Raw genomic sequence first — 25,230 nt, 5'->3', positions numbered from 1 at the left:
ACTTCACGGATAATTGCTTTGACAAGGTGTTGTAGGTTGTGAACTTGTGACGGTGTGTGCCTAGCCAAAACCAAAAATGGACTCTATTTGGCATGGCAGACCCGCGCCTTTCCTTCCGTTAAGGAAGTGAGTGGGTTCACAAGGCCTGTTTATTGAAAATTATAAATTAAAAGTGAAATGCATGGCTAGTAACTCGACAAACTAACTAACTAACCCGTATTGTCACACCTGATACCTCATACATTTCCTATTTGAATAGTCACACACTTAATTCCCTAATGCAACAACATGCAATTTAAGATTTCCAAACATTTGCTACAAATTATACAATTTGGTGCTTTTGTACACAGTACATAAAAAAAACCGAAAACGTGCATGTTTTATTCAGGAAATAAAAAAAGTTGCAGGCACTAGAGGTCGAACCAATTATTTTAACATATTTTTATTTTCTTTGTCAATTTCCTCCAGGTACTTGTACGGCTTTTTCAACATGGTGGGAAAATAACTCAGAATTTTGGTGTCTAAAAAAATTTAGGAAGAGAGAGAAAAAAGTGAAAGTTGGAGCAGGGCTAACAACCATTCACCTGGTTCCCATGCCGACTGCCCCATCTCCGCCCTCTCATATCATCCACTATGCCTCCTACCCCCAAACCCCCTAAGAGACAATCCCCACCACTGACAAGGAATGGCTGCAAGGTGATACCCACAACAACCGCCATCTCCACCGCCAAGAGACTGAACTCCAGCAAGCCCAGAGGAAAAGCCTTTGAGAGTCCACAGCCAACTTCAGAGCCACCCCGAAGATCCATAACCAGGACCCAGGCCCAGCCGGCCAGAAGCCCAGGGAGGAGTGGGGTTGGTAGGCTTGGCGGTCAGGGTCCGGGGGCATCCCCTGGTAGGGTTAACCATGCCCCTGTGGGTATAACAGGATCAGTGAGGCTAAGGAGCTGGGGTAATCCTCTGCTCCAGCATGGTGTGGGAGAGGACCCCCCTGGGCGCAGGATATCCTTAAGGGGCATGGGGGGCGCCAAGCAGTTTCCTCCCCTGGCAATAAAGCCTAGAACAGGAGGGAAGACAGCAAGGGGGAGGGGGGTGAGGGGAGTAAGGGGAGTGGTGGGTCAGAGAGGGAGCAAGAGCGGGATTGAGCAAGGATCTGAGGAGTCTGACACTGTTAGTATAGACCCAAGTGAGATTAACCAAGGGAATAATGTAGTTGGCCATGTTGGTAAGGGCAAACCTCCTAACCTGAGGACTGAACTTGATGAAACTACCTGTGTTGACCAGCAGGAGCTGGGAGTCGGCCATGCTAGTGAGGGCAAACCTCGTAGCCTGAGGACTGATGATTTGGCTAGTGATGACAAACAGGAAGAGTTAGTTGCCCATAATGGTGAAACGGTTGGGACTGACTCATACGATAAGCCTGTCAGCCATAGTAGTGAGGGCAACCACTATGAGCTCAATGAGCACACCAGTGTTGACCAACAACAGGAAAAGCTCATTAACAATATTGCTGAGGGCAATTCTTTCAACCTGAACCATGAGCTTGGTAACTCTACCAGTGATGATCGGCAGGAAGAGTCAGTTGGCCCTAAATGTGAAGACAACGCCAAGATTAACCTCGGAGCTGAGCAGATTGAGATGGAGCAAAGAGAGAGAAATACCCATGCAGGAGAGCAGAGAGGAGGGGAGAGTTTGGAGAAGGAAGGAGAGGAAATGGTGAAGCAGGAATATGAGAGAGATGAAGAAAAGAAGGAAGCAGACGGTAAGCAGAGAGTGGAGAGAGTCAAGGTGAATGAGACGGAGGAAAGAAAAGAGAAAAACGAGAGACAGAAGGAGGGAGAGGTGATCAGCAGACCTTCAGACACAAGCACCATTATGTCTGTCGCTCAGCCCCAAAAGCTTATTCCACAGGATGACGCGTTGATGATGCAATCACCTGTTCATGCCTCACCTGTCTCTGAACCAGCTACCTCAGATCTGGCATCACCCCCTCTCCTTCATCTGCCCTCTCCGCCTCACCCCACAGTGTCACATGGTATGAAGGTTCTGAACAAAGGTGTTAAACCAATCCAACTTACCCAAACTGTTGAAATCCATAAACCTTTAAAAGGCCCAACTACTTGCCATGAGACATCACAGGCGAGCCCAATGCATCCAGTATCACTAAGTTTCTCAGTTGCCTTCCTTAGTGAACCCCATGAGCCCCTGTGTGTAACCCCAGCGAAACCAGCACCCAGTCAGAGCCTAGAGATCCCTATCACTCTGGAGGCTAGACAACTTCTCAGACCAGTGGACAAAGAGACCAAAGAGTCATCCAATCACAGTAAGACAAAATATATGTCATCTTCATCATCTGCATCATCTTCGTCACACCTGAACACGAACGCGGAGGTCCCCACCACTCTGTCTCAATCAAACACCGATGTTAACATCACTGTGTCTGTACCAGACCTAAGTCCAGTGCCAAAGAACCACAACAACTACCCAGAAGAGCCACCATCATCATCATCACTCCCATACATAAAGATCGACCTCTTCACCACTGGATCTGCACCAGACAAAGACACTGTGTGTGTCTCTGTATCTGACCTAGGTTCTGTACCAAAGACTCACAACAAGAACAACCAAAACGAGCCACCACCATCATTCCCATACACAAACACTGGATCTGAACCAAACACAGACATTGCATCGGTCTCTGTATCTGATCTGGGTTCAGTGCCAAAGACCTCCTCCATCCCTAACCAGGAGAGTTCTACCTCCAAGTTCTCCTGCAGCTCAGAGAGCACCCAATCCTCCTACTCCTTTGACACAGAGTCAGAGCAAGGCCATGGGGCCCCTAGCCCCCCTGGACACCCTAGCCTGGGCTCGAGACCCCTGGAGGAGGGCACATCTCTGCCCCGACCCCCAGAAGTCAACCAGAGGAGGGAGAGGAAAAAGAGGAGTAGTTGTGGAGGGTGTGAGCCGTGCCTGAGGAAGATCAACTGTGGCCAGTGTAGCTGCTGTCTGAACCGCAGGACTGGACACCAGATCTGTAAGCTGAGGAAGTGTATGGAGCTGAGGAAGAGGAGGCCCATGTCACTGCTCGCACTAACATCTGCTCAGGTAAGGCTTCTCTAAGGTGTAGAGTAGACTTTAGGCTAAAACTGGAAAGACTGCTTATAAACAACTTATAAACCTCATAACTATTTACTTATTTTTGTGATTCACTAACTTGTTTATAACTGTTATGAGCAGTTTAAAAGCAGAACTTCAAGTAAAATTGACAAAGACAATTTACTTTTCTTTAGAGAATACTGTACGTGCTGAAAAAGAAACATAGTTATGACTCTAGTGCACATGACCCCAAAGCCACATTGAGTCTAAAGACAGCTTGTTATTGTCACTAATTCTTGAAGTTGTCATGGCCTGGTTGTCATGCCTTTAGCGATGCTATGGTATGGACTGACTGAGAGGCGTAATACGTGGCAGTTTTTGGTGTGTGTGTGTGTCTGCTCTAGGTTCTTTATAAGATATGGTTAAATGAAGTGGGAGCAGAGAGAGCATGTAAAGGGCTAAGGATCGAAAAAGGATGGAGAGTTGGAGAGGATAGAATGTACTGGATGGTGAGATTGCATTGATATACTATATGACAAATAAAGGGATACTGTGCTCGCAAATTGTGGGAACTGAAGGAGGTATTCCCGGGTCCCTGCGGCTGTCCTCCACCCACAAGGGCCAAAGAGACCACGGGCCAAGTAGAGGGTGGGCCGAAGCCTTAAAACATGATGAAGTTGATCGATCCCCGTGGAGGGGGGAGCTGATTTTTTGTATATGGCAGTAAACCATTATTATGATGACTATAACCTTTGTTGGCACCTTCTATTCTTGCACATGTTCTCATAAAAAGTACAGTGAGCTCCAAAAGTATTGGGACAGTGACACATTTGTTGTCGTTTTGGCTCTATACTCCAGCACTTTGGATTTGAAATTCAACAGTGACTATGAGGTTAAAGTGCAGACTCAGTATTTTCGTTCATATCAGGTAAACCGTTTAGAAATTACAGCACTTTTTTGTACATAGTCCCTCTATTTTAGGGAACCACAAGTTACAGAGGCATACATTTCATGCCTCCCAAAAATGCTAACCTCCCCCTTTATTGTAATGGTGAGAGGTTAGATTGTCTTGGGGGTATGATATTTGTGCGTCTGTAACTAACTCTCACTCATCATTATTCATGATTCATTCAGGGGTATCCATTATCCCGGTAGCATCCACATGAATGTAGAAGGGTTTGGAAACATATTCTATTCTTATTTACAATAAAAGTCACTCCAAAATTACACAATACATTATTTACCATTCATTCACTGGCTTTAATGCGAAGCAGTAATAGTTTAAAAACATCTCCTGCCATGTCACTGATGCGTCGTGAAACAGTGTTGTTTGATGAAGGCATTGTCTGTATACCTTTTCCCCCAGCATTGTACCAGCCATATCCGCGGCAGCAGGAAGAATTAAGTCTTCCACAGGTCCATGGGGCTTGCCTGTCTTAGACACTCGGTAGCTCACCATATAAGACGCTTCTAGCCCCTTCTTGTTAATGGTATCTGTTGCTTTTATACATGTCTTACTATTCGAAAATCGTCTTTATTCTCGCTCAAAAAACTCCTGTGGCTTATTTTTCAAATTGTCATGTTTTGTTTCTAAATGTCTGTACAATAGTGAAGGTTTCACGCTAGAGAGTAACGTTTAATGTGATTGGATGTTAATTATTTGACTAGGGTACCTGTATTTGACATTGTGTTGTTATTTCGCTGAACACTAGATGGTTTCATTTTGTTTTTGGCAGTGAAACGAGGCTGCTCAGGCAAGAAAAAAAACTCACCCAAATTATATAGCCCCGTTGGAAAAAATAAATACGTTTTTAATGTGAATCACATTTTTTTTGGCATACTCCCAACGCTTTGGGAATACCTGCTCTACGGGATCGGTGTCCTCCCCGCGGGACGGTTGAGCTAACGTAGGCTAATGTGATTAGCATGAGGTTGTAAGCAACAATAATATTTCCCAGATCATAGACATATCTGATATGGGCAGAAAGCCCATAATCTGACTGCACTGTCCAATTTACAGTAGCTATTACAGTGAAATAATACCATGCTATTGTTTGAGGAGAGTGCACAATTATGAACTTGCAAATGTATCAATAAACCAATTAGGCACATTTGGGCAGACTTGATAAAACATTTTGAACATAAATGTGATGGTTCATTGGATCAGTCTAAAACTTTGCACATACACTCCTGCCATCTAGTGGCCAAAATCTAAATTGTACCTTACCTGGAATAATACATTATGGCCTTTCTCTTGCATTTCAAAGTTGGAAAAAAATTACACGTTTTCTTTCTTTGTATTATCTTTTACCAGGTCTAATGTGTCATATTCTCCTACATTAATTTCACATTTCCACAAATTTCAAAGTGTTTCCTTTGAAATGGTATCAAGAATATGCATATCCTTGCTTCAGGTCCTGAGCTACAGGCAATTAGATTTGAGTATGCCATTTTAGGTGAAAATTGAAGAAAAGGGTCAAAAATGTACATTTCATGCATATACTGTACATACAAACAAATAACTCCATATCAAATAGTATTTGTTGATTAGTGAGACAAATAGCAAAGGTGTCTCAGGCAGTATTTGTAGTATCTAAGTATAGTATAACATACCAATCGATGTATGTCAAGTGCCGTGGAGGGCACAGTCGTACAGTGTTGCACTACAGAAATGAGAGCTTTACCATCTATGCCAAAAGTCTGGGCCTCTGATGGAGACTGTATAACTGTCCTCAACACATGCTTCAGTATTCCCCCTTCTCTCTAGGAGCATTTGTATCCCCAGGCCCCATAGGCGTATCGAAAGGATCCCACTCTTGTCACCAAGGTAGTTGACCTATGTAGAGAGAGACAAGTGCCTTAGCAGAATGCAATCTAAAGCTTTTGTGGTCCAGAGACGAGAACTGTACCATCTATGGCAAAAGCCTGGGCTCTTGACAGGGACAATATAATTATCCCCACTGCTTGTTACAATAGTAAAATAATCTGTTTGTCACCTGTTACACTGATTCTACATTTAATTTAGTCTTTGAGATGCTTAAACAAGCACGTCTATCTGTAGTTGGTGTTTTTCAACTCTAAAATGCACTAGACTGTTTTAGACAAAACCCACAAAGAAAATACAACAGGCAACTGGAAATGTGTTCCCAATGTCCAAATAGTGACTGCAGTGCTAGTTCAAATTGGAGTAGGATGGTTCTCCTCACAGGTGAGTGAATCAGCCAATGCTTGGTGAATAGCACTTGGTTGCAGTGGTGTAAATTCCTTAAGTAAAAATACTTTAAAGTACTACATAAGTCGTTTTTTGGCAGTATCTGTACTTTACTTGACTATTTATATTTTTGACAACTTTTACTTTTACTCTACTATAGTCCTAAAGAAAATAATGTACTTTTTAGTCCTTACATTTTCCCTGACACCCGAAAGTACTCATTACATTTTGAATTCTTAGCAGGACAGGAAAATGGTCTAATTCACACACTTATCAACATCCCTGGTCATCTCTACTGCCTCTGATCTGGCAGACTCACTAAACACAAATGCGTCGTTTGTAAATTATGTCTGACTGTTTAAGTGTGCCCCTGGCTATCCGTAAATTAATAAAAAACAAAAATCGTGCCGTCTGGTTTGCTGAAAAACGTCTTAGGGCTGCAATCCCGTTAACGGGATTGACAACAGCCAGTGAAGTGCAGGGCTCCAAATTCAAAATCTCATAATTAAAATTCCTCAAAAATATATGTATCTTATACCATTTTAAAGGTAATCTTGTTGTTAATCCCACCAAAGTGTCCAATTTGAAATAGGCTTTACAGCGAAAGCACCACAAACGATTATGTTAGGTCAGAGCCAAGCCACAGAAAAACACAGCCATTTTTCCAACCAAAGAGAGGAGTCACAAAAAGCACAAATAGAGATAAAATGAATCACTAACCTTTGATGATCTTCATCAGATGACACTAATAGGACTTCATGTTACACAATACATTTATGTTTTGTTCAATAAAGTGCATATTTATATAAAAAAATCTCAGTATACATTGGCGCGTTATGTTCACTAGTTCCAAAAACATCCGGTGATATTGCAGAGAGCCACTTCATTTTACAGAAATACTCATTATAAATGTCAATGAAAATGGAAATATAGATACACTTCTCCTTAATGCAACTGCTGTGTCAGATTTCAAAAAAGCTTAACGGAAAAAGCAAACCATGCAATAATCTGAGAACGGCGCTCAGAAAACAAATAGAGATATCCGCCATGTTGGAGTCAACAGAAATAACATTATAAATATTCACTTACCTTTGATGATCTTCATCAGAATGCACTCCCAGGAATCCCAGTTCCACATTAAATGTTTGATTTGTTCGATAATGTCCATCATTTTTGTCCAAAGAGCTACTTTTGTTAGCACATTTGGTAAACAAATCCAAAGTCATGAAGCGCGTTCCCTAGTTGCAGACGAAATGTAAAAAAGTTCCGTTACTGTCTGTAGAAACATGTCAAACGATGTATGGAATCAATCTTTAGGATGTTTTTAACATAAAACTTCAATAATATTCCAACCAGAGAATTCCTTTGTCTTCAGAAAAGCAAAGGAACGCAGCTACCTCTCATGTGAAATGTGCGTGACCAGCTTGTGACTGCTGGCAGACCTCAGACTCTTTACTCACTCATTCGGGCCCACTTCAGAGTAGAATACTCAAACAAGTTTCTAAAGACGGTTGACATCTAGTGAAAGCCTTAGGAAGTGCAACATAACCAATATCCCACTGTGTATTCAATAGGGGCTGGCTTGAAAATTGACCAACCTCAGATTTCCCACTTCCTGTTTGGATTTCTTCTCAGGTTTTTGCCTGCCATATGAGTTCTGTTATACTCACAGACATCATTCAAACAGTTTTAGAAACTTCAGTGTGTTTTCTATCCGATACTAATAATAATATGCAACTGGGAGTGAGGAGCAGGCGGTTTACTCTGGGAATCTTTCATCCAAGCTACTCAATACTGCCCCTGCAGCCATAAGAAGTTAATATAAGGAATTTGAAAGGATTTATACTTTAACTTTGGCTTTTGAAACTTAAGTATATTTTAGTGATTACATTTACTTTTGATACTTAAGTATATTTAAAACCAAATATTTTTTGACTTTTAATCAAGTAGTATTTTACAGGGTGACTGTAAAATCTTTTACTCAAGTATGACAATTGGGTACTTTTTCCACCACTGCTTGATCTCTAGGAGATCAGGGTAGCCTAGTGGTTACAGCATTGGACTAGTAACCAGAAGGTTGCAATTCAAATCCCCGAGCTGACAAGGTACAAATCTGTCATTCTGCCCCTGAACAGGCAGTTAACCCACTGTTCCTAGGCCGTCATTGAAAATAAGAATTTGTTCTTAACTCACTTGCCTAGTTAAATAAAGGAAAAAGAAAAATAGGAGCAGGACACAGGAGCACTAAATAGATAATGTAAGACAAAAGTGACAGACACGAATTAATCAAAGAAATCATCACAGCAAAGGAATGTAGTTTGTGAGCTAGAAAATGAACATCCTGACAGTCTGAGGTAGGGTGCTATGCAATCATTCTTTTCCCAACTATTGACAGGGACAATCTGGCATTTTTATTTGTCAGTATGAATGAAATTAGTGGGTCCTGCCTTAAAAACAAAAAGAGCAGTAGTAAAATAATTATAGCGAGGCTTCATACAAGGGGTACCGGTACAGAGTCAATGTGCGGGGGCACCAGTTAGTCTAGGTAATTGAGGTAATAGAGGTAATATGTACATGTAGGTAGAGTTAAAGTGACTATGCATAGATAATAAACAGAGAGTAGCAGCATTGTAAAAGAGGGAGGGGGGGGGCAATGCAAATAGTCTGGGTAGCCATTTGATTAGCTGTTCAGGACTCTTATGGCTTGGGGGTAGAAGCTGTTAAGAAGCCTTTTGGACCTAGACTTGCCACTTGCCGTGCGGTAGCAGAGAGAACAGTCTATGACTAGGGTAGCTGGAGTCCTTGACAATTTTTTGGGCCTTCCTCTGACACTGCCTGGTATATAGGTCCTGGATGGCAGGAAGCTTGGCCCCAGTGATGTACTGGGCCGTACCCACTACCTTCCTCAGTACCTTGCAGTCGGAGGCCGAGCAGTTGCCATACCAGGCAGTGATGCAACTGGTCACGATGCTCTTGATGGTGCAGCTGTAGAACTTTTTGAGGTTCTGAGGACACATGACAAATATTGTCAGTCTCCTGAGGGGCCATAGGCTTTGTCGTGTCCTCTTCACGACTGTCTTGGTGTGTTTGGACCATGATAGTTTGTTGGTGATGTGGACACCTAGGAACAGCTCTCAACCTGCTCCACTACAGCTCCGTCGATGTGAATGGGGGCGTGCTCCTTTTCCTGTAGTCCACAATCATCTCCTTTGTTTTGATCATGTTGAGGGAGAGGTTGTTGTCCTGGCACCACACAGCCAGGTCTCTGACCTCCTTCCTATAGGCTGTCTCGTCGTTGTCGGTGATCAGGCCTACCAATGTTGTGGCATCGGAAAACTCAATGATGGTGTTGGAGTCGTGCCAGGCCATGCAGTCATGAGTGAACAGGGAGTACAGGAGGGGACTGAACACACACCCCTGAGGGGCCCCCGTGTTGGGGATCAGCGTGGCGGATATGTTGTTACCTACCCTTACCACCTGGGGGCGGCCCGTCGGGAAGTCCAGGATCCAGTTGCAGAGGGAGGTGTTCATTCCTAGTGTCCTTAGCTTAGTGATGAGCTTTGAGGGCACTATGGTTTTGAACGCTGAGCTGTAGTCAGTGAATAGCATTCTCACATAGGTGTTCCTTTTGTCTAGGTGGGAAAGGGCAGTGTGGAATGCAATAGAGATTGCATCATCTGTGGATCTGTTGGGGAAGTATGCGAATTGGATTGGGTCCTGGGTTTCTGGGATAATCGTGTTGATGTAGGCCATGACCAGTCTTTCAAAGCATTTCATAGCTACAGATGTGAGTGCTATGGGCGATAGTCAGGTTATCTTGGCGTTCTTGGGCACAGGGACTATGATGGTCTGCTTGAAACATGTAGGTATTACAGACTGGGTCAGGGAGAGATTGAACTTGCAAGCTGATCAGTGCATGCTCTGAGTACGTGTCCTGGTACTCCATATGGCCTTGTGAATATTAACCTGTTTAAAGGTCCTACTCACATCGACTACGGAGAGCGAGCTCAGACAGTCATCCGGAACTACTGGTGCTCTCATGCATGGTTTATTGTTGCTTGCCTTGAAGCGAGCATAGGCTTGTATCACTGTGTGTGCATGTGTGCGTGTGTTTGTGTTTACACACAGCCAGATGTTGGTAATATTTGGAGACGCCTTTCACTCTAATGTAAACACATATCTACAGTGCTGCTGCAGCATACGGTATAACCTAGCATGTCTGGCCTAGCACTGGTTTAGGATCAGCATACCCTCCCCAATTACTTACTGTAACAATTTAATGTTAAAAGACACAGAACTGACCTCAGATCAGTTTCCAGGGTTAGGGTTAGGTTTAACACAATCACTATATATACAAAAGTATGTGGACATCCCTTCAAATGAGTGGATTCGGCTATTTCAGCCACATTCGTTGCTGACAAGTATATAAAATCGAGCACACAGCCATGCAATCTCCATAGAGAAACATTGTTAGTAGAATGGCCCGTACTGAAGAGCTCCGTGACTTTCAACGTGGCACCGTCATAGGATGCCACCTTTCCAACAATTCAGTTCTGTACATTTCTGTCCTGCTAGAACTTTCCTTGTCAACTGTAAGTGCTGTTGTTGTGAAGTGGAAATGTCTAGGAAGCAACAACGGCTCAGCCGCGAATTGGTAGGCCACACAAGCACACAGAACAGGACTGCTGAGTGCTGAAGTGAGGATCTGAGCGTGTAAAAATCATCTCTACTCAGTTGCAACACTCACTACCTAGTTCCAAACTGCCTTTGGAAGCAATGTCAGCACAAGAACTGTTCATCGGGAGCTTCATGAATGGGTTACCAAGGCCGAGCAGCCGCACACAAGCCTAAGATCACCATGCGCAATGCCAAGCGTCGTCTGGAGTGGTGTAAAGCTCGCAGCCGTTGGACTCAGTGGAAACCAGGAGCAGTGGAAACCAGTTCTTTGGAGTGAGGAATCACGTGTCTCCATCTGGCAGTCCGACGAACGAATATGGGTTTGGCGGATGCCAGGAGAATGCTAGCATAGGGCCAACTCTAAAGTTTAGTGGAGGAGAAATAATGGTCTGGGCTGTTTTTCATGGTTCGAGCTAGGCCTCTTTGTTCCACTGAAGGGAAATCTTAAAGTTACAGCATACAATGAAATTCTAGACGATTCTTTGCTTCCAATTTTGTTGCAACAGTTTGGGGAAAGCCCTTTACTTTTTTCAGCATGACAATGCCCCAATGCACACAGAGAGGTCCCTACAGAAATGGTTTGTCGAGATCTGTGTGTAAGAACTTGACTGACCTGCTCAGAGACCTGACCTCAACCCCATCAAACACCTTTGGGATGAATTGGAACGCAGACTGCGAGCCAGGCCTAATCGCCCAACATCAGTGCCCGACCTCACTAATGTTCTTGTGGCTGGAAGCAAGTCCCCGCAGAAATGTTCCAACATCTAGTGGAAAGCCTTCCCAGAAGAGTGGAGGCTGTTATAGCAGCAAAGGGGGGACCAATTTCATGTTAATGCCAATCATTTTGGAATGAGATGTTCGACGAACAGTTGTCCACATACTTTTGGTCATGGAGTGTATTTCACAAGGCCTTATTTCAAGGGCATAGTTTTACCCTAATACATCAGCCTGAATCTCATGGTTTACAGGCAACATCAGGCCCGCAAGTCACATTATGCAGGCTTGCAAAGCGATATATAATTCCTATTGGAATCCATCCAGCGTGGAGATATTCAACATTTGACATTTTTATTCACCAGCAACTTGCATTCAGAATGACTGCCGGATTGGAAAGACGAAGATATGAGACTACCTAAAGCATCTAAACTGGAACCATTTCTGTAACGGGTGCAATAAGTCAAAGTAACACATTGGATTAGTTTAACAAAATTTATGTTACTTATATTTGAGTAGCTTAAGATTAATTCATCAATCAATTTACATGCAGAAACATAGATATTGAAAACATATATTTTCAAAAACAACCTGCAAATGAACATGCTGGGAAATATGATTACTGGTTATTAACACCAAAACTGGGGTTCTTTTACACCAATGAGTGCTAATTTAACACTTACAGAGTTAATTTAACACCTGAATACAACACTATAAATGTTTCACTGAAAAATCAACACTAGGCAACACTGGCCAATTTTCTGTGTAGTCAATGTAAGGGTGAACTAGCCTTCAAACTGTGAGATAATAGTTTGGAACACTTGAACCATAGAGTGATTCAAGTGTAATGTACTGTAATCATACACATTATGATAGTCATCATCATATGAAATCAATTTCCTCTCTATATTTCCCTCATTTGGTTTTCATTTTTCACTTGTTTGATTGTGGCTATGAACAGTTTTCCTCTGCTATGAACTGGAAGTCATTTGGAATAAGCCCAAACCTGTGAGCTAAGTCAGTTTGTAAGCTAATCTTGGATTCCCTCAAAAGTCCTGGCCACTTCGTGTCTGTGTGTGTGTGCGCGTGCGTCCATGCGTGCGTGCGTGCGTCCGTGCGTCCGTGCATGACTTTATGTGGCTGTGTTCTGAGCGGTTCTGTGCAAATGTTCTTAGTCCCGGAGAAGCTTTGAAGCCGTGCCACTTGATTTGTCTCGGTGAATAGAAATTAAAAATGCTCACTTTTCCCCAAAATACCATTCCACTTTGATTCAGACAATAGCCACCTGGACAAACAGACAGGGACCGTTCAAGCATCAAACTCGCAGACAAAGAATATGTAAATCTCTCTTCCCTTATTTTCAGTTGCTTTATACCCATTAATGAACGTGGGATTTTTACCCTTGTGAGGTTCGTTATTGAGTTACATGTTAGTTAGTGAAATAAAACAAAAGATGTGATCTATCTACCTCTCCTGTTACATCTCCATTCTCTCCCTCTTTCCCATGTCTGATCTCTTATCTCCTGTCACTCCCTCTTATCTCCTGCCTCTCCCTCTTTCCCATGTCTGATCTCTTATCTCCTGCCTCTCCCTCTTTCCAATGTCTGATCTCTTATCTCCTGTCACTCCCTCTTTCCATGTCTGATCTCTTATCTCCTGTCACTCCCTCTTTCTCTCCTCTTTGTAGAGAGTAGCCGTAGCTTCACATGCAGCAGTGCGGTAATGCTTGTGTGCCTGCATGTTTGCGTGCATATGTGTGTGTGTGTATGTGTGATTGCCACCACTGAGGCCTCTCCCTGACTAAATTTACACACACTTGAGGCAAGCTGCTTCCTGTGAGAGGAGGTTGGGCCCCAGTACACACACAGGCAGTGTTTGTGTGTGTGTGGACATCGATTTCTTATGAAGTTCTTGTATATCTGTGGTGTATGTGGTTGTGTGTATGTGGCGTCATTTTGTGTGTGTGTGTGTGTGTGTGTGTGTGTATGCATCTTGGAGTTCGCTAGAGTATTTGTGTGCTTGCATCTACGTTGACAGTGAATGATGGCGCACTCATATTGCTCCTCTCATCTCAAGGTGAGCTCCATGTGAGCTAATTGTAACGGCGTTCTTCGTTTGTTGAAAGAGAGTCGGACCGAAATGCAGCGTAGTGGTTACTCATGACTTTAATGAAGAAAGTGACACATGAAATAACTATACAAATACGAAAACAACAAACGGAACGTGAAACCTAATTACAGCCTATCTGGTGAAACTACACAGAGACAGGAACAATCACCCACGAAATACAAAGTGAAACTCAGGCTACCTAAATACGGTTCCCCATCAGAGACAACCAGAATCACCTGACTCTGATCGAGAACCGCCTCAGGCAGCCAAGCCTACACTCGACACACCCCTAATCAACCACAATCCCAATGCCTACAAAAAAAAACAATACGACAACACAATAACCCATGTCACACCCTGGCCTGAACAAATAATTAAAGAAAACACAAAATACTAAGACCAAGGCGTGACACTAATCTATCACCCAGCCAGAGTCTCTGATACAGACTAGAGAGTCAGAGAGGAGAGACTAAGACATGTCCAGCTTTGCTACAAATCAATCAATTAATCAATCCACCAGTTAGTGGCGCTTTTCACAAAATTAGCTTTTCACAAATTTCACGGGCTTTTCAGTGATGTGTCTGCAGTAGTGTGTGTATTATACAGCGCATTCAAAAAGTATTCCGACCCTTGCTATGAGACACAGAATTGAGCTCAGATACATCCTGTTTCCATTGATCATCCTTGAGATGTTTCTACAACTCAATTCGAGTCCACCTGTGGTAAATTCAATTGATTGGACATGATTTAGAAAGGCACACACCACTCTATGTAAGCTCCCACAGTTGACAGTGCATGTCAGAGCAAAAACCATGAGGTTGAAGGAATTGTCCATAGAGCTCAGAGACAGGATTGTGTCGAGGCATAGATCTGAGGAAGGGTACCAACAAATGTCTGCAGCATTGAAGGGCCCCAAAAACACAGTGGCCTCCATTGCTCTTAAATGGAAAACGTTTGGAACACCAAGACTCTTCCTGGAGCTGGCCACACGGCCAAATTGAGTAATCGGGGGAGAAGGGCCTTGGTCAGGGAGGTGAGCAAGAACCCAATGGTCACTGACAGCGCTCCAGAGTTCCTCTGTGGAGAAGGAGAAGGACAACCATCTTTGCATCACTCCACTAATCAGGCCTTTATGGTAGAGTGACCAGACAGAAGTCACTCCTCAGTAAAAGGCACATGACAGCCCGCTTGGAGTTTGCCAAAAGGCACCTAAAGCACTCTCAGACCATGATAAACAAGATTCTCTGGTCTGATGAAACCAAGATTGAACTCTCTGGCCTGAATGCCAAGTGTCACATCTGGAAGAAACCTGACACCATCCCTACGGTGAAGCATGGTGGAGGCAGCATCATGCTGTGGGGATGTTTTTCAGTGGCAGGGACTGCGAGACTAGTAAAGATTGAGGGAAAGATGAACAGAGTAATGTACAGAGAGATCCTTGATGAAAAGGATCATCTCCTTTGTTTTGTTGACGTTGAGTGAGAGGTTATTTTCCTGACACCACACTTCCAGAGCCCTCACCTCCTCCCTGTAGACTGTCTCATAGTTGTTGGTAAATCTCTCACTCACCTTCCAACAGGACAACGACCCTAAGCACACAGCCAAGACAACGCAGGAGTGGCTTCAGGACAAGTCTCTGAATGTCCTTGAGTGGCCCAGCCAGAGCCCAGACTTGAACCTGATAGAACATCTCTGGAGAGACCAGAAAATAGCTCTGCAGCGACGCTCCCCATCCAACCTGACACAGCTTGAGATGATCTGCAGAGAAAAACTCCCCAAATACAGGTTTGCCAAACTTGCAGCATCATACCCAAGAAGACTCGTACTGTAATCACTGCCAAAGGTGCTTCAACATAGTACTGAGTAAATGGTCTGAATACTTATGTAGGTGATATTTCTTTCTTTCTTTTTTATTATTAATTTGCAAAAATGTCTTAACCCCAGTTTTTGATTTGTCATTATGTAGTATTTTGTGTAGATTGACGAGGGAAAAACAAATTTAATATATTTTAGAATAAGGCTGTAACATAACAAAGTAGGGAAAAAGTCAAGGGGTCTGAATACTTTCCAAATGTGTGTAGGGTGACATGAGTTACAACTAACCTACTTAGCCAACCAATCTGAGAGAGAGAGACAAGGTTATTAGACAGAGGCAGAAACACAGAGAGTTTGATTGTGACTAGACCTAGATCTTTTTCCCACTGTAGTATTTAATTTGAACGCTGTAGTTACTATTGTGTAGTACAGTGTAGTATGATCCGTCCCATGGGTGTCCTGTATGAGCCATTGTCGTCTGTGTTCGGCCTCTACATGGCTTTACTGCCCCACTGTGCCTTTCATGGAGAATTAAGGCCCTCGCTTTTCCTCACACCTGGTTTGTAGGAGTTAATATACAGTTTTAGGGTGTGGGTTGTGTGTGTTTCCGTGCGCATGTTTGTGTGTGTATGTGTGTATTTGTATAGCTTTCATTTACAGAGTGTGAGTTTAGTGTCGGTGATGGGGATAGGTCCAGGCATGGAGTCATGTTTTCCCAAGGTTGTCACCACGCGCTCCTAGTCAGCTCTGGAAGAACAGGCAGCTTTTTCCACCGCCACTACAACGTCAAATGTGAGAGAGAGAGTAAGAGAGGAGAGAGAGTGGAGACATAGGAGGGGTGAGGCAAGAGAGAAGGGAAAGACATAGGCCAAGAAGTAGAGAGAGACGAGAGAGATGCAAACAAGGGACGGGAGCTAGGAAGTAGGAAATTAATGGTTCTTGGCATCTACCTTGTGTTATACCTAGCAAATGAGAGACATTAACAGTATATTACATTGACATTACTATTGGCAGTAATGGCGGTCTATTGGCAGTGCGCTGCAATTGTCAGCTTTTGGCAGTAACAACATTTTGCCATAAATCCGATCTGTCCTGTGGAATTGGTTTCCAGATGTCATCAAGACACATTACAGTTTAGCAGCAGAGGGACTCATTTACCTCGCCAGGGTCCTGAGAGTTTGGAGGATGATTAATGCCAGGACTACTTGTGCCTAACGAGAGCTGGACAACTTGTTAAAATATAAACATATGGGACATTTTAAGAGCAGGCTATTAGGGGTCCAGTGGAGGGGGTAGGTGATGGGAGGAGGGGTGCAGGAGTAGGGAGAAGGGGTAACTGTAGTATGGAACAGGAGTTACAGGGGTGCTGTAAAGGGGTGGCGGGGAGAGAAAAGGTTATTGGAAGGGTGCAGGACTTATAGTAGTTAAAGTGGTCCATCCACTCATAGTCTTCAGACTTTCAGAAATCAATCTTCAACTGTAGGCTACTTTGACTGTGTAGATCTTTGGGGTGCAGGTAGCCTAGTGGTTAGAGTGTTGGACTAGTAACCGGAAGGTTGCAAGATCGAATCCCTGAGCTGACAAGGTAATTAACTGTTGTTCTGCCCCTCCTTCAATGCTGTCATTGAAAATAAGAATTTGTTCTTAACTGACTTGCCTAGTTAAATAAAGGTATAAAATAAAAAGTATCAGTGAATGTCTATGTGTTGTGGTTTCATTCCCGCGGGACCTGAGAGGTGGCTCAGTCTGCATTTTTCATTTTCATGCTACGGGTGGGAGCAGGCGGTCAGACAGATAACTTTGGGATGAAAATATTTTGTTGTCCCGCAGATTATTTTGAACAGTTGTCTTTCTCTTTTGAATGTGTTATCTATTGTATTAAAAGCAACTCTTTGTTGCGCTATCACAAACTAACATAGGATCATTCTGCTTCAAGTTCAGTAGCCTACCTAAACTTGGTGAGCATGTGAGATGAAATAAAATACAATTTTATTGGTCACATACACATGGTTAGCAGATGTTATTGCGAGTGTAACGAAATGCTTGTGTTTCTAGTTCTGACAGTGCAGCAATATCTATCAAATAATCTAACAATTCCACAACAAATACATAATACACACAAGGAATGGAATAAGAATATTTAAATATAAATATATGGATGAGCAATGTCAGAGCGGCATAGGCTAAGATGCAATAGATAGTTAAAGAATACAGTATATACATATGAGATGAGTAATGCAAGGTATGTAAACATTATTAAAGTGGCATTATTAAAGTGACTAGTGTTCCATTTATTAAAGTGGCCAATGATTTCAAGTCTGTATGTAGGCAGCTGTGCCAGTGATGGCTGTTTAACAGCCAGAAATGTGCCTATGCGTGGTCTCAATTAAAAAGCCTGTAGGCTATGCAAGCATGGGCAGAGAAGCAATTAAATTAACTTCCTAAATATTGTATGATAGGCTATAGTTTAGGTTCCGACATTCACAGCAAAAAAATATTGATAACACATTTATCTGCAAATCATCCCACTCCTAAAAGTTATGTAAAATGTTGCTCAGGTCAAGTAAGTGTCCGGTCTCCTATTTTAATTTGCCTTTCAAACTACGTGGCTGATGTAGCCCAATAGAGTCCCACGGTGGAGGTGTCATAATACCCATAAAACCTAGTGGTCAAACAGGGAAATGGTTTCAATTATTTTTCCACCATTAATTTTCCCACAGGGGATTTTAGAAACACTTAAAATAAGGGCTGTGTTTTGTGTAGTTTTACCCTGGTGTGACGTTTTGATAACCATGTAAATTTCTCTCAGACAAGGTGACTTTTATCAATATATAATTGGCTCTGTTTACTCTCAGATTCAAAAAATGCTAATTAGCATCAAAGTAAAATCATGCAAAAGTACAATTCCCTGCAAGCTCCTGCATGTCATCTCTAGCTGACACCTTTGCTAACAGGTATTATGACAATATAAAACTTTGCACAAAACAGTTCACAGACTTGTGAATTTAAAGACATTTTAGCAATTTTAGCAATTTATTCATTACTACATTTAGCTAACATTAAAGTTAATGCAGAGATTCTTATTTTTGCCTCGATTCAGGAGTCCTCTGTCAGAGTCTAGGTGATGTGGGTAATGCGGAGTCAGGCGCAGGACACAGAGATGAGTAATAATAGTAACTTTACTCAAAAATAATCTTCCAACAAGGAGAATGAAAATCCAGAATCACATAAACGAGACAACTGACAACATTAAACACGCACAAAACCATGATGGCTCCAGAGGGTTAAATAGGGAAATAATTCAAACGTAATGGGAACCAGGTGTGTACAATACAGACAAAACAAATTGAAAAATAAATGTAGATCAGTGGAGGCTAGAAAGCCGGTGACGTCGACCACCGAACGCTGGCTGAACAAGGAGAGGCACCAACTTTGGCGGAATGGAGGATTGGTTGATTTCTAGTTTTTAAGTATACGTTTTTTCAAGATGATTGACGTTCAACCCATCGGGTATCTCGCTTCACCGATATGTTATGTCTTGAAATATGCAGACAGACAGATTAAAGGTCAATTTACACTTTCTAACTCCGCCCATAACTTTTGGACTTCATAGCATTCCCAGAAGGCCTGGATTATTGAGTCATTGTCAGTTTTACACTTAAGACATGACTGCGGTTGTGCTGTCGAATTTGTGAATTTTGTAGAGTAAATTCTATACATTATACATAAACTGGATTAAGTGTACATTTTCATTTCCTGCAATTTACCTATCATATGAATATCCTTTTCTGTCTTAAATAGCATTCTCTCAAGATTGCTCTGATGTCCCAAAATATTTCAAATACAGATTTTGTGATATGAAACCTTTAAATTAATTTGAAAATAGCTACATTAGCCGGTCCAAAATGTATTTGGAATTCTGTCATGGAACTTTTTACATTTCCTATAACCAAGTCATTTACCTGTAGTTTTCCATGTGAACCAATTTATCAGTGAATTCTGAAAAGCTATTGAAGGATTGTTCCATAAGGTTGTGTTTTTAGGGAGTGATATTGTTTCTTGTAGAATATGTTTAATTTTCTTCCATATTGTTATAATGTTCTTAACTATGAAGTTGTTAATGTTCTTAGATTTATCTTTTGAAAATTGACACATTAAAAGGTTTTGGGAATTTGTATGGCCATCTTCAATATGTACCCATTGTTCCTCTTTAGTTTATTTAACTATATGTCGCAGGTAAAAGTCCTGGGTGGCGACTTGATACAATTTCAAGTCTGGAAGGTGAGAATCTCTGGTAGTTTAACCTGTGAAACTCTGAGCTGTTGTTTTGGAACTTAAGTGGTACCCACTCTGTCAATTTCAGTCAGAAAATACAAAGTAATACAAAATACAAAGTACATATAATTCTAAAGCAACAACACTTGTCTTTTCGCTGGGGAAGTCATAAGAATGCCCCCCCCCCTCCTCTACAGGCCATAAATCATGCACTACAGCCATATTTATATGGTATGCGATGTAGGGAAAGTCACAGAAAGTGCAAAACTGTTGTATGCAGGGTCATCATAATGCATTTCTTTTCCATCAACATTTAATGTTATATTTACTCTCATCCAGAGAAGTTTACAGGAGCAATTAGGGTTAAGTGCATTGCTCAAGGGCACATCAACATATTTTTCACCTAGTTGTCTCTGAGATTCAAACCAGTGACCTTTTGATTCCTGGCCAAACGCTCTTAACCGCTAGGCTACCAGCCGCCCTGATATTATCTTGAATGCATCCTCCATATGTGCCGCTGATCTATCTCACTCATTTCAAATGGGGGAAAATACGTTTTAGAACTTGAAAGGCCTAATCGCTCGGGTCATTTTATGATGTCAGGCTTGAGAATCCGTTCAGACATTTTCGCACAGTGAGGTACTACCCAAACCAGATCAAACCAGACACTTTTGGTTTCAAGTGGCCAAGTCACGTCATGGACTAACTGGGAATCAGACATGAGATCTAATTGCATCAGTGAAAAGGTTACGACTTCAGATTTCTCCTCGTATGTACATCATTCCTGTAAAACAAAAAATGAAGGCATGGCACTACGATGAAAATAAAACCTAATATAACTCAAACGGAAAGCATTTGCATTTTTGCGCAGTCAGCACAATACAGATTTGATTTCAAACCTAGACTTTCATATCTCTTATTCCTCGAGATGGGGACAATTTGTGTTTGTAGGAATTATAGAATGCAATCTAAATATATCTAATGAAGGTAGTTCAGAATATACAGTATGTGTCGCTTAGAGAATGCTAAAGAGTTTAACAGGTTAACCTATTTCTTAGGCTATTTTTGCACATTTTGATCTTGCCTATGGTGGCAAAATTGCTAAGACCCGGGGCATCAAAGCGAGCTGTGTCACATATACCTACAATAATATTGCGGGACTGCGGTCGGGTTGGAGACCAGTTCTTGCGGTGGGTTGGAGACCAGTTCTTGCGGTGGGTTGGAGACCAGTTCTTGCGGTGGGTTGGAGACCAGTTCTTGCGGTGGGTTGGAGACCAGTTCTTGCAGGTGGGTTGGAGACCATTTCTTGCGGTGGGTTGGAGACCCGTTCTTGCTGTGGGTTAGACCAGTTATTGCGGTGGGTTGGAGACCAGTTCTTGCGGTGGTTTGGAGACCAGTTCTTGCGGTGGGTTGGAGACCAGTTCTTGCGGTGGGTTAGACCAGTTATTGCGGTGGGTTGGAGACCAGTTCTTGCGGTGGGTTGGAGACCAGTTCTTGCGGTGGGTTGGAGACCAGTTCTTGCGGTCGGGTTGGAGACCAGTTCTTGCGGTGGGTTAGACCAGTCCTTGCGGTGGGTTAGACCAGTTCTTGCAGTGGGTTGGAGACCAGTTCTTGCGGTGGGTGGAGACCAGTTCTTGCGGTGGATTAGACCAGTTCTTGCGGTGGGTGGAGACCAGTTCTTGCGGTGGATTAGACCAGTTATTGCGGTGGATTAGACCAGTTCTTGCAGTGGGTTGGAGACCAGTTCTTGCGGTGGATTAGACCAGTTATTGCAGTGGGTTGGAGACCAGTTCTTGCGGTGGATTAGACCAGTGATTGCGGGAGCAGGTGGGAGTCGGACAAGAAGTCAACAGGAGCAGGCGGGCGCTGTATTAAAATCAGTGGGAGCGGGCTGGAGCGGGATGAAGAAATCAGTCCTGTGCAGACCTTTAACCCAACACAGATGAGCATTGCAGATTATCTGACTGGCATTTTTGGGCTGTTGTTATCAGAAGGTTTTGCCAAATAGATCTGGTAAGATCCAAGGAAAAATGTAATTGAATAAAACTTCCAAGTAAAGTATGGTGTAGAGGACTATCCAAATTACTGACCACGTGTCCTGCAGGCTGCAACCCTTTCTTAAGTGTGTTATTGTAATGTTTTACACATTCGAAAGTCTATCAGTCTGTCACACAATGTTATGCAAATTAGTTGCTGTATGTGAGGCATGCTGGGGGAGAGTTTTGGTGAGGCATTGTGTGGAAGATAAGTGCTGGGGTGCACTGTCTGTGTTCATCCAAATAAATGACAACTTGATTATTTTATGGGAAATCAGTGTCCTAGACTGTTTAATCTAGTCAACAAACTCCTTGCGATTTTCGGTGGTCTTACAGGCTCGTTACAGTATGTTACCAGATGGTGGTTGAAAGTTGTGGTGATTCATATTAAAGGTGACTGGAAAGCCAACCTGACCTGTTTAGAACACGCACAGTCGGTCTCTCTCTCTCTCTCTCTCTCTCTCTCTCTCTCTCTCTCTCTCTCTCTCTCTCTCTCTCTCTCTCTCTCTCTCTCTCCATCTAGCACTGGCACTAGCTGTTTAAGTCCAGACTTCACTTTCGCCTTGTCTGCATCTAAACTTTCCTTTTCTGTGGAGTGTTACACCTGTTCTAACCTGCCTCAATTACACCTTGTAGTTGAATGGAATTCTAAAATATATTTTTTCCTGTCAAGTTAGAATAAGGATTCTTATGAAAATTAGAACAGTTGTCTGTTAAACACTGCCACATCTTAGTTGTGCTTACTATGATGTCCTTTTAATTCAGTGGTTTATCCTCACGAGAGATGTCCGTGTGTGTTTGTTTGGGGTTGGTATGCTGCCTGTTGCTATTGGTTGTTATGAATACACTGATAAGCTGTTGTCGTAGTATCTGAGCTACACCACACACACACACAGGGAGCCTGCCTGAGTTTGTTCCCTTGTCCTGGTATGACCTCCGCCTTGCCGACACCACATGGTCATCTTTAGAGAGGAGAGAGAGAAGAGGGAGTTCTCTCTGAGAAGAGGCTGAGAAAGAGTGGGGAAAGGAAGAGAAGTTGCTGGGAGAGAGTGAAAGAGAGGCTAGAGGATAGAAAAGGGGAGGATATGGGAGAGATATAGATAGAAATTACAGAGGGAACGAGAGAGAGAGAGAAAGAGAGGGAAAGTGAGAGAGAGAGAAGGGCTGGGTGTCTACTCGTCAGAGTCAGGGGTGTGTTTCTTCTCCACCCCAAACACACACAACTCGTGCCACTACTTCTGTATGCCAGGGAGTAGAGAGTTACTGGAGCAGAACCACTGTGGGCTGGTGCTACACTCATGCAGCAGTAGTCGACCACCTGACTGTGTTTTGGTGTTTCACAATGCTGGGTTGGTTCATTAGGGTACGAAACGGAAAACGTCTGAAAACATTTTGCAACAGAAAACGTACATTTGGGTTTATTGTAAAAGTGTAGGTAGTCCGTCCTTTTTTCAGTCCATTTTCTTCCGTTTCGTGCCTAATGAACACAAGCCCGGAAAGTGTGGCATGGCTTAGGGCGAATTCTGTCATGGTTTGTGTACATTGAGTTAGTTGGAGAAATCACAGCTTAGGGAAATCACAGCCCCAAATCACAGCTTAGGGAAATCACAGCCCCAAATCACAGCTTAGGGAAATCACAGCCCCAAATCACAGCTTAGGGAAATCACAGCCCCAAATCACAGCTTAGGGAAATCACAGCCCCAAATCACAGCTTAGGGAAATCACAGCCCCAAATCACAGCTTAGGGAAATCACAGCCCCAAATCACAGCTTAGGGAAATCACAGCCCCAAATCACAGCTTAGATAATAAAAATACTCTGCAACTCTCGTCTTGTTATAAAACTGATACTTTTAATATATATATATTTTTAAGATTGACGTTTGCTCATAGCGTTATGACACAGTGTTCATAAAAAGCTAGCGTAACGTGACTATAGAGGCTAGGACAAGTGTTTGTAGTTTGAACTATGAGGTGACTTGGAGGAATCATTGGAGCTATGACTGATGCCAGACAGACAGGAGTGTGTGCTTTGCATTACAGTCAGGGTCCATTAAGATGCTAAATAATTATACCAGTGATTTGAATTCAGTCATATGTTCTTGTTGTCTCTCATGCAATATCATCTCAGAGTGATTGTATTTTCTGTCTAACTCTGACCCTGTCTACTTCTGTATGAATAGAATACAATAGAAAACAATATAATACATGTGTTAGGCCTAATTTTGTTAATCAACTTTTCCATAATGTTGAATACGCCATTAATAAACATATTAATAAATAACATGTTGTTTCCCACACCCAGTTTGTGAGTGGCATTTAAAGGGTTAATATCTCAGACAGACACAGCTCAGTGGACACATCTATCTCTTCTTCCTCAGCTCAGCTCCAGTCTGGTGCGTCTACGTTGTCCAGTCCACAGTTTGTGTGTGTCCCCCGTTCGTAGGGGCTAGAGTAAAAGCCCACATAGGAGCTCCTTTGTTTAGGAGGGACTAGGCATGGGAGATCATTTACAAGCCGCTGACGCCCTCACCCCATTGGCTGGCGGGGCTCAGTCTGTGTCTGCGAGAGGCATGCCGTGTGTGCGTGTGTGTGTGTTTACGTGAGTGTGTGTGTATGTCTGTGTTCGTGTCTGCGGCAACAGCAGTTCTCTACACAGTGTCTCACAGGCAGACAGGCAGGCAGCCTCTCTCTGCTCTGGCGATGGTAGTGGAGAGCTCAGCTCGCCCTCCTCTCAGAGACGGCTGTTATAGTAGCCTGCTATTCTTCTATCTAGAGCTGAGGGGAGCAAAGCAAAGCAAGATGGCTACCGGTACCTTGTAGGAATATAATACTACCCAAACTGGAGGTTCTGCCTCTGAGGACAGACAAGGTAAAGCTGCCTGGAGCCTTTAGTAGCCCTGGAGGCTATTGTCTAGCTCCAGACGCATATTAATACAGTACAGCATTCTAGCTGGAGACTAACCCTGTCTCCTGTGCTGCTGCGCTGTGTGTGGATTTGGAAACAGTTTCAGGATATCAGGATATAAACAATGTAGTGTATGAAAGATACTTTACGGTAGAATGTATTATTATGATAACTAGCCCTACTGTTTTTCAGTGTTTTGTGTCCTGTGTGTTTGCATGTGTTTTGTGTGTTGTGTTTGTATTTGGAAGCAGTTTCAGTATACTACTATTAGAATACAAACTATATACTAACTAATACTAACTATATATAAAAGGTTTGATACAAATAGTTGATTGTTATTATTACTATTCCTGTTGGACTGTGTAACCTCTAAATCACTAACGATGTGTGT

The 25,230-nt window shown here is 42.8% G+C and overlaps 1 protein-coding gene across 2 annotated transcripts in view; it reads left to right on the top strand.

Annotated features, from left to right (window-relative positions):
- The window catches only part of LOC109899825 (methylcytosine dioxygenase TET1), a 46,516-nt gene that overhangs the window by 820 nt on the left and 20,466 nt on the right, over positions 1-25,230 (top strand). Inside the window, exon 2 of one of the 2 annotated variants that reach the window (XM_020495396.2) lies at positions 469-3,105. In XM_020495396.2, coding sequence (XP_020350985.2) covers positions 634-3,105 — 2,472 coding nt within the window. In that variant the 5' untranslated portion in view covers positions 469-633. Of the gene's footprint in view, positions 1-468; positions 3,106-18,483; positions 24,804-25,230 lie in introns of those variants that run through there. The other variant, XM_031835495.1, reaches the window with a different exon arrangement.

The sequence above is a fragment of the Oncorhynchus kisutch genome, linkage group LG11 (genome assembly GCF_002021735.2).
Source record: "Oncorhynchus kisutch isolate 150728-3 linkage group LG11, Okis_V2, whole genome shotgun sequence".
NCBI classification, from domain to species: domain Eukaryota; kingdom Metazoa; phylum Chordata; class Actinopteri; order Salmoniformes; family Salmonidae; genus Oncorhynchus; species Oncorhynchus kisutch.
Note: the sequence above shows the minus strand (reverse complement) of the source record. Positions and strands in the feature narration are given on the sequence as shown.